This window comes from Anarhichas minor, unplaced genomic scaffold, assembly GCF_050575085.1.
Source record: "Anarhichas minor isolate MPS153535 unplaced genomic scaffold, ASM5057508v1 ptg000028l, whole genome shotgun sequence".
NCBI classification, from domain to species: domain Eukaryota; kingdom Metazoa; phylum Chordata; class Actinopteri; order Perciformes; family Anarhichadidae; genus Anarhichas; species Anarhichas minor.
The window spans coordinates 5,963,310-5,976,212 of record NW_027466474.1 but is presented as its reverse complement, the minus strand read 5'-3'; the positions used below and the strand labels follow the sequence as shown (position 1 = coordinate 5,976,212).

General features: G+C 37.9%; 2 protein-coding genes across 2 annotated transcripts; one reads left to right on the top strand and one right to left on the bottom strand.

The window, feature by feature from the left end:
* Positions 1 to 305: 305 nt before the first annotated feature.
* yif1a (Yip1 interacting factor homolog A (S. cerevisiae)) lies at positions 306 to 5,564 on the bottom strand. Its single transcript, XM_076103446.1, has 9 exons — positions 5,467 to 5,564; positions 5,035 to 5,079; positions 4,413 to 4,657; positions 3,208 to 3,312; positions 2,513 to 2,591; positions 2,368 to 2,425; positions 2,112 to 2,267; positions 1,808 to 1,901; positions 306 to 971 (listed from the first exon to the last, which is right to left on the bottom strand). Exons 2-9 carry the CDS (start codon positions 5,066 to 5,068, stop codon positions 813 to 815), a joined length of 930 nt encoding a protein of 309 aa, XP_075959561.1. The 5' UTR covers positions 5,069 to 5,079; positions 5,467 to 5,564; the 3' UTR covers positions 306 to 812.
* Positions 5,565 to 8,593: 3,029 nt separating this feature from the next.
* Positions 8,594 to 12,245, top strand: fosl1a (FOS like 1, AP-1 transcription factor subunit a). Its single transcript, XM_076103561.1, has 5 exons — positions 8,594 to 8,746; positions 8,860 to 8,975; positions 9,309 to 9,566; positions 10,579 to 10,686; positions 10,806 to 12,245. The coding sequence occupies exons 2-5, from the start codon at positions 8,865 to 8,867 to the stop codon at positions 11,361 to 11,363; spliced, it is 1,035 nt and encodes a 344-aa protein (XP_075959676.1). The 5' UTR covers positions 8,594 to 8,746; positions 8,860 to 8,864; the 3' UTR covers positions 11,364 to 12,245.
* The last annotated feature ends 658 nt before the right edge of the window (positions 12,246 to 12,903 follow it).

Genomic DNA, 12,903 nt, shown 5'->3' with positions numbered 1-12,903 from the left:
GGTAGTAATGATCAGGACTGGCTAGGATAGTTTCTAACGTGGACAGAGCTACGTTTTTAAGTGATGCACAAGTGTTAAACAAGAAGGACATGGTACCAAAACTGCTAGTAGTGAAAGCACTATTCTGTCTTTTCACTAAAGTAAAAGTAGCGTGACCACAGTGTAAAAATACTGTTATAAGTAAAAGTCTTGCCTCCAACAATGTAAACGAGAATCAGCATAGATATTTAAGTATCAAAAGCATCATATAATGCAGCATGACTACTTTTTCTGTTTAAATAAAACAATAAAGGTCTCACAAACGGTTAAAATTGAATACACAAAGCTAAATATATTTATTTTTTTCTACAAAAAATCCAAACATTGTCATGCTTTGTCAAATGTAGATAAATACGACCCAAAACTCACAAGAGAAAGGGGGATAACGCAGCAACACACCCATACCGGAAAATGGTACTCGAATCATGTGTGTTTTATGTCTGTGTGGTGTGTGTACTGTGGGGTGAAATACTGTAAACCAGGTCCAGGGACGTTATATAAAAGGAAACTTGAACTGAATCAACGTTATGATTAAAAGGATCTCACAAAGAAAGCCCTTGTCTTAAAGTTAGGTGGCCAAAAATAAGCATTTGTCAGATTTACTTTACATGAGACATTTTCTGTGTCACACTTTCATTAATAAGCTCAACACCATCTACATATGTTTTAAGTTTACTGACAAACCAGCATATAAAGGCAGGTGTACAAACATTCAACAACAAAATGTTTTGGCTCCAATAAAATTGGACTTCAAGTTATTGAATGCATCACGGTCACCTGACCAAATGAGAGGTTAACCAGTATATAACGATTGGCTGAAACAAGGCAGTAGCCACAGTGATATAAAGGCGGAATTGGGGTTTGGAACTTGGTCCGGTTCCAATGGAGTCCGAAGAGAGAGAGGGCAGGATCTTCATTTTCAGAGATCGAACCTGCAAACACAGAAACATCTGTAAACTGCAAATAAGGCTACAACAAAAAGTATGTTTTTCAGTAAAACACTGTAGCATATGTAGAGTCAGTGGTCATTGTTGAGGTATTTAAGTAACAAAATGTAATTTAGTGTAACAATGCAACACATAGTAATGCTAAATAATACATTACTACAGTGTATTTATCACACTTGGTAGTTGCACTGTAAAGCCTAAACCTGAGGCATATCTATATTGTTTTGTGTGTATTAGCTGTACTTTCTTCTGTGTGTACTTTGTATATTTGTTTCTTTGCTATTCATATTTAAAACACCCTGGGAAAGAACAACTGAAATGGAAAAACACAGCTTTTAAATATGTAAATATCTGACCTACTTATAGAATATAATTAATTATAATTACATAGGAATGTAAAATATGCTTCACTGAAGAAAACAATACGGCAATAACAGAAAAGCTGCATTCTTAATCATTGAACCTGTATTTTTCATCAGATAATGAAAAGATAAAATCTTGAAATAAATTGGACTAAATTACAAAATGATTCATTGTGGCTAAACTGGATGAACTGAAATGTTAAATGTAATCTGATGACTTAAAAAAGACATTTGACATAAGACTAAATTTAAAAAAAGGAAAAAAAAAGCTGACAAAATTGAGACAAAACATGTTACTGAAAAGTAATGACTGAAATTGGACCAAAACGTTTTGAGTTGTCGTCGACTGAAATTGGACGAAAACTATGAAGGATAAAAAATGACTGAAATGGGCCATTTTTAGCTTAAGAATAAGGACTAAATCTAAATTAACTTCCAAAATTAGCTCAAAATACTTACAATGAAGAACATAAGGGCACAAGAGGACCAGGCAAGTGCCACATAATAACCATCACTGCCGAACACTAAGCCACACAACACAGTGAAGATCATCCTAGAAGAGAAGCATGAAAAAAGATTTAGAAATGCCGTATTTACAAACGGTACTTTTTAAGCACCGAGCTGAATCTGAATAAATGTATTTACATCTTTGATTTAGCAGTTAATAATTTAAGCTATAATACACAACAGGTTGAAGCGTTGTCCTAAAACTAACCCTCATATCATCACAACAGACTCATCTTAAGTATAACTTGACATTTACCCAACATATTTGTATCCACTGTAGGCGATGAGATCAAAGGTGGAGAGGTCGCTGTGCACCGTCAGCAGGTACAGACTCAACAGCATCACCAGGACCTCGATGATGACCCACCCCAGGGCGGTGCTGGCACACAGTCCAAGAACCTCTGGACTGAACCTTCACACAAACACAACAAACACTCCTTATTTAACTCATTTCATACAAAATAAATTTACTTTGAGTCGTAAAGTAAATTAGATAAGGAAGAGTCACTCACCGTTTTTGAATGCCAAGGGCCATTCCAGCAAGTAGAATGTAGGTAATGAAAGCCATCGCTAAAAGACAAAAAGTACACTTAAAACACTATATCGGCATCAAAAAATACTCTGCTATCGATCATTTAGTTTTCATAGAAAACTTACTTGGTATGTAAAGATCGGGTGCATTCACATCCTGTCTTGGAGTCAGTGGAGCGTCCCGATGGTAACGAACTTCCCAATCCTACCGTGAACACACAAGTACAGTACGAATCACCCTGCAGCCTGGACTCAAAATAAAACACGCACATGATGTTTGGTGCTCTTTTTTTCACCTCAAGGGTCTTAAATAAAACAATAAAATGAATGAAAGCCAATTTAAACTTGATAAGATTAAAGCTCAATAATAAGTTAGGGGTAACGGCAGTAGTAGATGATCATTGGAGAATGGAGAAAATACAGAATAAAATACAGAATAAAATATTACACTTAAAGTATCTTCTTTAGAATGGCTTTTGGCTTTTTGTGACCCTGGCCTTGTAAGGAGAGTTTGCACTCTGTGTTGTTCGTACATTATCAGGGCACACAATGTTTGGAGTGGTGACTTAATTTACAATCTCAGTGTGTTAAAGCGTGTGGGAATTAACGGAGCTCGGTGTGCTTTTATATCTGCACTGGCAATCACAGCATTCTCACGTTCATAACTAGAGCTGGAGTGGTGTTTAAGTGGCTGATTATGTTGTTTGCATAGTTTCAAATTGATAAGTGGGTGAAAACATGATACCAGGGAAAGTTATCAAGCTGTTATGCGTGCCAGTTGATGTTTTAGGTCACCCCGTACGTTGAATGGCACTGATTACCTGATGCGTGTAAGGGAACATGAGGATCATAAGCTTCTTCAATACATATCTGGTGTCAACTGCAAAGAAGTATTTCAGCTTGTTCACAGACATGTATCTGCTGATCTGAAAGGCAAAGGAAGTGCAAACATTAACCTGACAGATGAAGAGTGACAAGTCTGCCATCAAAAAAAGTCAATTACTACTGTTGAGTTTTTAAAACTAAAAGGCTGTGGCTGCCCTAAGGACTGTGCATCACTTTGACACCAGTCTATGTACATTGAACTAACTGTGTATGAAAGCTAACAATACAGTAGAGTGGCCACGTGGATAAAAGAACACATCTGTATGGTTCTCTATGTTGAGAAACTTAAAATTATGAACGTGTAGAGAGTCACCTTTAGGGACAAAAATTAAATTAAACGGCACAAAAAACACCTGCATGGAGGAAAACAGATTGTTCACAGTGGTTAATTGCTGTATTTGAGAGGACTCTGTACTCCTGTTTAGACATTTTATCTCTCCATATCAAGAGTCAGGCTGTGTCTTGCTTTGTATGCTTCGTCATACAGCTACAGCAGAACCTTGTAAAAATGCTTCAGAGTGTGTCTGGGTCATATTTAAACTGGAATGTACAAGAGATGCACAGATTGATTGGCCATTGAGCTGTCTCATATATCCAATTTTTTTGCCGGTCAAATTTACACACGTTTTACATCGTGCACACAGCAGCACAGACTAACGTCACAGCCACACACGTGCAACATACACAGTATAGTACAGTCACACACGCGTCATTTTTGTAACACCTAAAAGTCCAAAATAAGCCGTGGAGGAACATTGTTAAAAAACAAGGTTTTGAAAACAAGAAGATGCTGTAACTTGGTACAGTTTGGAGTTACTTAATGCTCAGTGTTTTACAATCGAATTTCAATTTTGAAAGAAAAGTTACAAAACTGTTTGTGTAGGCTGTCAATTATAGTCCTTAGAAAGACAGAAAATTTCAAATCTTAATCAGCAGGTCAAATCTGAATCGGCCAAGAAAATTGCAATTGGTGCATCTTTAGTATTTACAACTGTCAACTTCAGATTGAATCCCCCAAGAAACATGTTTTGAGGCAGTTGTAAGGATAATCGTATTTATAGTTTACTGGATTAACACCTCATTCTGTTGCATGTATCATCTCTGAAGGAAACCGTTCTTTCAACATCCCGTTTTTTCTCACCTCTTTGTTCACGATATCCTTTCCTTGGTTGGCTAATGAGGAGCCGTACATCAACGCAGCATTGGCCATTGGGTCAGTAAACATGTTGTTCGGCACAGCACCTCCTTGCACGTCATTTGAGGGTCCTGCCATATTGTACCCAGGAGTGTAGTAAACTGGATTGTTCATTGCTGGTGCTGCAGAGCTGGTGTCATCAAACAGGATAGAATCAGATGTGGAGGGAGCTGCACGAGCTCTCGGTTTAGCTGTGAATAGATGGACACAACAGAGTAAATGAAGGGCATTTGAATATATATATATATATATATATATATATATATATATATACACAATATTTTCTCCACCCTATGATAGTCAAAGAGCATAGTCATTATAACCCTATTGCAAGTAAGATGTATCCAAGTAGCTGGTGTATTGGATTGCATCATTTTAGGTGTAACTTCACCTCATAAACTGGGATCATGTTATTGTACATCACCCGTACAGTGACAGCTGTTTGTTGAGCTTTGTGTGTCTAGCTCGAGTAAGAAAACAGGAAGTAGAAACCATGGACGGATATTTTGCAAATATTTTACAAAAATGATAACTATTGGTAACGCGGTGATTCATATTTTCCACTTACCACTTGCTCGGTACCCTTGATGTGGCAAGTCCATTGTGACGTTCGCTAAAAATAAAAACAATGACACGTTAGCTAAATTTCTGCTTATTTAGAGCTCAGCTAGTTAACTTGCATGAATTATATCAATGGCATGTTATACCACAGCTAACAGTGAGCACATTTAGTTAGTTAACGTTCCACGATATCAGTAAGAGGCCAACATACTTACGCTAATACCTGCCAGCTAACCACTATCTAGCAACCAGTTGATGCTAACTAGCTAGCTAGCTAGCCAGCTAAGTTAATATAACATCATATTTAAACAGAGTAACACTCGGTGTGAAAAATACACATTCGGTAACAGTAACATGTCAAATGCCACCACAGTTTGTATGAGTGACAATGTAATGATGTAATGATTAAGAGGTAAACAACGAGCACAAGAGCACTTACCTGCACAGCTAACGTTGTTAGCTCGCTACGTGGCTACCAGACTATTCTTGGTGATCCCACCCATCCACTGCGGTTGGTTGACTTCAGTGTGCCTGCGTGGCAGATTACAGATGCAAGTACAAACCATGAAAGTACTGAGTTTCTGCTGCTACTTCCATGTGATTCTTTACTTTACACTTATAACGTTACTCCACTGCGTTGTAAGGAATTATGGTGCGTTATTTGTTCTAATTTAACGTTAATCTATTCAATTTATCCCACCTGGTCCAAATTACTACATACTTTGCAGATTAAATTATAAACATATGTTATGTTAATGAAATTTAACACAACAGTCGTCTATATACTATACACTCTATAACCTGAAGTTATAATTAACTCCATCTGGACCAGCTGAAAAGCTGCTACTTGAGAACATTTGGTTGCTAATACTTCCTCAAGTTTTACTTACTATATTGAGGTATTTATACATTTATGGATTTGTACTTTTATCACCTCCACAGTGCTTCAAAATAAGTAGCCTACCCTACTTACCTGAGTACATTAAACTACTAATGTACATATGCTTCAACATTTTAAATACCATTACATTACAGTCATTAAGCAGACGCTGTTATCCAAAGCGACTTATTCAACATAGGTATTCAATAGTCAGCAGAAGTCATAAGTGCATCTCCTTTTTTAAACAAGCATCTAAGAGCATAGACCAGAGCAAAAGTACAGTGCAGAAACAAACTAATACAAATACAATAAGTGCAACAACCTAATATGAATACAATAAGCGCTAATACCAAGCTAAACAATATTTCCTACACCATTTGGATTGTAGTAAGTAAATATTATTCAAATTGCATTTAAGTGAAGTCATTATTTCTTGATATTTATCTCACCAAACCATGACCTGGACAATCTGTTTTTTGCAGGTATGGGCTAAACTGCACTGTACAATCTCGGTATAATGATCAAGGTACTTACATGAATTGACAAGGAAACACCCAATAAACCAAATGAACATAAGTGTGTGTGTGTGTGTGTCATGAGGATGCTATTATGCTTTGTAAAGTATGTGTGTGGGATGGATGTGTGGGTGTAGAGGAGTGTTTGTAGGGTGAGTAAATGGTAATGAAATCTAAACTTCCTTCATCCACTACAGAACGTTTAAAACTTTTGTAGGGAAAATTTGAAGAAAATCAGAAAACACCTTACTTACACACCCTCACATTGAAATATACATAAATGTAAAAACATTTTTTCATGCACCCAAATGTGCATGTCTGATGAGCAGACATTTTCCTCATCAAATACGACATAAACGAAACAGCTGGTGGATGAATGGATGTAATCAGGGGAAAGAAAGGTGCTCCACATGTTGGGACATGTCACAATTAGAGACATAGCAAGTGTGCCATCATGCATTCCTGAAGCTTTAGTCATCTGACTCTCACCTTTACCCCATATTCCCGTCATATGATACCATCAACCACATAAAAAAAACATCCTTTATGCGTGTCTTTATTATGACAAATCTGAAATATGAGCCTCAGGTGGGCTTTGTTAAGTGCCACGCTCTTGGCAGTTTCAGTGTTTGGTCATTGTCTCTATTCTCATTCATAAGTTATGAGGAGACAGAAGGCCACTACTCATAGATGAGGATGAGTAATCTGCACTTTTTTCTTCTTTTTTTTCCTCCCAAAAAAAGACTGCAGACTGTCTTTGCAATTAACTGTAGCGACTCTTTCAAAAATACTATGCCATCCTTATTAGGAGAAGAATTATCTGTAATGTGAGACACTGGTGCATCGACAGAAGAAATCAACCCTTGCCAGGAACTCTGTCCTTAGGGACTGCAAGGTCAGCAGCTGTTGTGACAGATTAAGCTTACCGAATCTACAGCATGCAGTTTTTTAATCTTTGCTAGGAACTATATTGTGCTTGCACAGTGGTTGAAAAGGATGACGATATAAATGAGCAGCTTTGTGGCAATGCACTGACTCATCTCCACAGGCATGTATGGACATTGATGTGGTTTGTGAAGTGAGAGTGACTGCCAAAAACCTCAACACAATTAAGCACAGCATGCACCCAGCTTCACCCAGCTTCACCCAGCTTCACCCAGCTTCACCCACATGTTATGATCTATTTCATAACCGGTCCTGTAACACCATGCAACCTTTAAATTCATATTTACAATGAAAGAGTATCAGAGTATGATTATTACGAGTATTTGTACTTTTGTGAATACATTTTATGGCCCATAATTTCACATCAACATAAAGTAATAGTAAAGTTCACTGTTAATTTATAATTTTTATACAGAATACAAAGGTTTTCATAATTTTTAGATATGTAGATGTTCTGAACTGGATCTGAAAATTTAATGAAAACTGGAAGTTTAAAGTTAAGTTAACGTGAAATTGATAAAACATATTCATTAGTTTAGTCATAAAATATGAAGGTTGCATTGAAACCTTGTATGGTGTTTTAGAGTATATTCAAATTCAGTCATTTCACTTTGAAGTAGTATGGGCTACTGAACAAACTCACAAACATTTAGTAAATTCCCCATAAGCATTGGAAATGAGAAAAAACAGTACATCTATTTGCAATAATAAAGAAAAAACTAATGTACGTTGTTTTTGTAATTTCATAAAGCTCAATTACAGGGATAACAGTGATACACTTTTTAAACCCGTCGAGTGTAATCACTTTCCTCTTAGCTTGTTGAAATTGTAATGATCTAAAAAGTACAGGAAATATTCAAATAACAGTAAATAGGCTACAATTTAAATAACCGTCCTGTTTTTTTGTTTTATACTTCGGCCAATTCGATTTTTAATCGACATGTTTTTTTTGCGTAAATACAATATATTACATAAGTGACAACACTTCCACTGGAGTAGGAACTTGTAGTATTTCAACCACTGCATCAGAAGTGGTTTGAGTGTGAGGAATCCCGAGCGCGACGGTCAGGAGGAAACTCTCACCTTATATGGTCAATGACGTCACGGCACGTGGTTTGATTCGTGAGAGGTTCCAGACAACACTATTTCCCGTAACTGCAGAGGGGCGTGGTGAACCTATAGTGCCGCTTTAAGAGTTTACAACCTCACAATCATTCCCAGACTTTGGCTTTTAGACGTATGACTAACGATAGGATGGTCCATTGAAAGTTGTTTTTGGAAGTTTTAAGGCGATTTGCAAAAAAAGCGAGGCGATATTTCCTTCCTTGTACCCCCTTGAAGACGCACCCGTTTGGACTCTACCGATTTACCGCAATAAGGTGGGCTAACCCTGAGTTTGAATTGACACACGAGATTCAACCCGAAAGTACCTTTCTGGGACGTAAAGGCTTTATAACCACACCTGGATCTAATTTTCTTTTAATTTAAACAGAAAGGATGTATCGAAACTTTGGGAGTCAAGGGAGAGGCAACCCGACGTACACAGGCAACGTCTCTGGGTCAAACTCTCAGGGAACCTCCAACACTACAATTACACAGCAGGAGCAGGTAGGTGTACCTTCATTTAACTAGGCGACAACTTACCTCAGAGATTTAGACAGAATGTAAACTAAACTATAAGAGTAAAAAACAAAGTTTTAAAAAGTTGAGGATTTCAAGCTTCAATAAAGTAGTACTGTTAATGTTACATCATATGTAATTTGTGTGTAGTTATACAATTTATCATCCTGTTTATGTATGTAACCATGATAAGCTTCATCATCAGTTATGTTTTACATTAATTATTGTCCATTTAGACTTCAGAAACCAAGTGTTTTGTTATTGATCACATGTTATTTTCTGTTACTTTATCTAATAAATGTTTTCAATCCATTTTTCCAGAAGTTTACAATGGCTGGCAGCAGTCAGTTCGTACCAAGCCTAAATGCCATCACAACCAACCAGGACCTCCAGTGGTTGGTCCAGCCCTCCCTCATGCATCCACCGGGCCCTTCCCGATCTCCAGTACCTCCCTACCCAACCCTCTCAGGGGCACGGCCTCTGGGTCCACCACCTTCCCATTCCCATCTATTCAGACCAGGGGTCATAAGAGCAGCCGCAAACACTACTACTTCGACAAGGCGCAGGACCGATGAATATGTAAGAAATGAAATAACAGAGTCTGAAACTTTACAAACATATATATTTAGACACTGGTAATTGTGGGGAAGCTATCTTGGGTGGCATATTTTCCCTGTAGGGGATGCAGATAGTGAGGTGTGGACAGAAGTTCAATCATTTCGTAATTAGTGTGTAATATCCTGTAATACTCTCTGTGTCATTTCCTTTAGACTTACATAGCAGGTGAATCAGTTAAGAAATAGGGGAAGGACAATATAGGATAATGTAGATATTTTATTCAATACATTATCTAAATAAGTTTTAAAAAGGGAACATTTTCTCTCCAGAGTCCAACACGCACTGTTTATGTTCTTTGATGGTGTTTGCTTTGAGCCTCAGTGAAATCATCACCTGCGACACACTGTTTGTAAAGATCTACTTTTTGTTAGCAGAGCAATGTTACGTGTCATAACACAATACCGTAGATGTTAAAGTGACCCAGTTCAACGCCACTTTGACCTTAAGGACCATCAGCGCTTTTGTCACCACCATCATTTTTTGGTTTCATCAGACACACGTTGGGACACAACCCGTTGTAATTTCATTGTACAGGAAGTGGACTGTCATGTGACTCACAGGGGCAAGTCATGTTCTGTGACTCACACCTGAGTCACCCCCAGGGTCTGAGTGACTCATCACCCTGAATGGGCGGGAAATATTTGATCAACAGCAATTATTCAGCAGGGCGCTGGATGAAGTCAGAGTTAGGATGTTACAAAGGCACAGAAGCTCAAGCATTTCAAGATCATTCAGCCGCCATGACAGTGATGACTCAGTGCACACACATGGTGGTAGTATTTCACATGTGTCATGTAGTCTATGATGGCGTCCCAAATTTTCTCCCTGTACATTTGATATTCTAAGTTTTTTACCCAAAGCAAGGTTTCAGAATCCAACTTTAGACTGTCAATGGGGTTTGGAGTTTGACTCACTGCGTCAGGTTAACTTATTTTATGTATTTTAATCTTGAATCTTCCCTTTCTCATCAAAGTTATCCCAGGAAGAGATGCAGAGACGTAGAATACGAAGGGAGAGGAATAAGCTGGCAGCAGCAAAATGTCGCAATCGCCGTCGGGAGCTGACAGACACACTGCAAACTGTGAGTAAATATTGTACAAATGTCCAAACATTAATGATTGAAATACAAGGCATTGATCTCAATGAGACATGAGGGAGTTTACACATATGTCTGTCTCTCTCTGCTTTCCCCTGGTGTAGGAGACTGACCAGCTGGAGGATGATAAGTCTAAGTTACAGAAGGAAATAGCTGATTTACAAAAGGAGAAGGACAAGCTTGAGCTGGTCCTGGAGGCTCACCGTCCCATTTGTAAAATTGAGGACTCAGATTCTGATTCTGACCCAAATCCACCAACTTCCTCTTTGGGAGGCATCAAACTAGAGCCACAGGAGTTCAGCAGACCCAGACCCGGACCCTCGACCAAACTGCCACCAAAGACGGAGAAGCCTAAACCAAAGATAACCATCCCCACCAAGCATGTGACATCGGCTGCCTCTGCCACTGAATCAGAGTCTCTCCACACCCCGGTTCTCACATCTACTCCCTCTCTCCTAACCTTCACAGCTGGTATGGTCTTCACCTATCCCTCTGCCTCTTTAGACACCAGCGCCTCCATCACGTCCCATGCTTCATCACACCACGGAAACAGCCACCAGTCTCAAGCCCCACAGCCCTGTGGGACAGCTCATCGCCGCAGCAGCAGCAGTGGAGACCAATCGGATCACTCGCTGCACTCCCCGACCATCCTCACTCTGTGAATGACTGCCGTGTCGTCCTGGCAAAACACTAATGTTGATTTCATCACGAGTGACAAAAAGGATCTCTGGGAAACACGAGGGAAACGAAAAATGATGATTGTGATAACCATTTCAAAATGAGCTGTGTGCATCTGGGTCATTTCTTCTCTTTAGAAAGATGATTCTTTACTTAGATAATGTGCAAATTAGGATAAGAATGTTACACACTTTTAAGTGTTGATAAAAATATAAAGTCTTTATATTTTAAAATTATTTTAAAATTATTTTAAAAGCTATAACGTAGAATGAGTTTGTTTGAGGTTCAAAACAAAGCATTGCATGCAGAATTATATAATAATACAACTGTGATAACTCCATCTAATAATATATTAACAGCGATAATTCAGTATAATAATGCATTTAATAACTTTTTACATTGTTACGTCATGTTATGTAACTTTTTATGAACTTCCTCACCAAGGGAAATAGAGTACTTATTAGTAAATGGTCCTTATTTTTGTATGAATCTTTTATCAATCCTAATATTGTCTATGCAAATATTTGACCACTAAGGCTGGGCCATAGGAGTTAATATAGATTATATTACCACATATTTATTCTTGAGAGTGTAATATATTTTTGGTAATGTTTTTATTGTCTCTGACAGATGAACTGTTTTGGTGGGCAGTGCCTTACTTTAATCTATTGTTAAAGCTGTACTACTTCACATTTAATAAAGAGCAAAGGTTCATAACTGTGTGAAATTTGTGATGGTGTAATATCATTATTGTAAAAAAACAAAACAAAAAAAGGGATATATGATCAGACTTAACTGCATCTTAAAATCAACACATTCATCAGTTTCAATCGAGAATAAATAATTTTGTAAATTGAACACTGAGACACCAGAATAACTGGGACATAAATACTGTAGGAGGGACAGGAGTATTTGATTAGTCAGCTGGTAGAAGATTAATCTGCAGCTATTTTGTGATTAATCCTGAATATTCTCAGGTTGCAGTTTATCCAATGTGAGGATGTGCTGCAGTGTTTTATACCATTGTAAACTGAATATCTGTGTGTTGGTCAAAAAAAAAAAGACATAACCTTTGACCCAATTATAATGGCCATATTACTTTCTCCTTTCTTACATTTCATAAGAAACGACGAATTGAGAAAATTATATAAAATGAAAATAATTACAACCCTTTTTCTGACACGTGTTAGAAGTTATTATACTGACTGACGTTAATACACGCTCTATGCCCCTCAACCATGAACACTGTTCTCTGTTTCTCCATTTCCAAAAAATGAAGCGAATCTCCTGCTAATACATACATGGCTCAGAGGGAATTGGGTTGCTCTGCTAAAATGGGGTTGGAGAGAAAAATGGAGATGGGACGAGAGTCGGATTGAGAGCTATAGAGCATGATGGAAAAAAAACTCAGTGTGTTTGGTGCTGTCACAGGACGTCTGTGCATCGCTAAGTGGTTAAAAGCATTGCTGCCCTCTTCAGCTCTCCGGACTGGGATCCAAAAATAAAACTGATGAACATCCATAA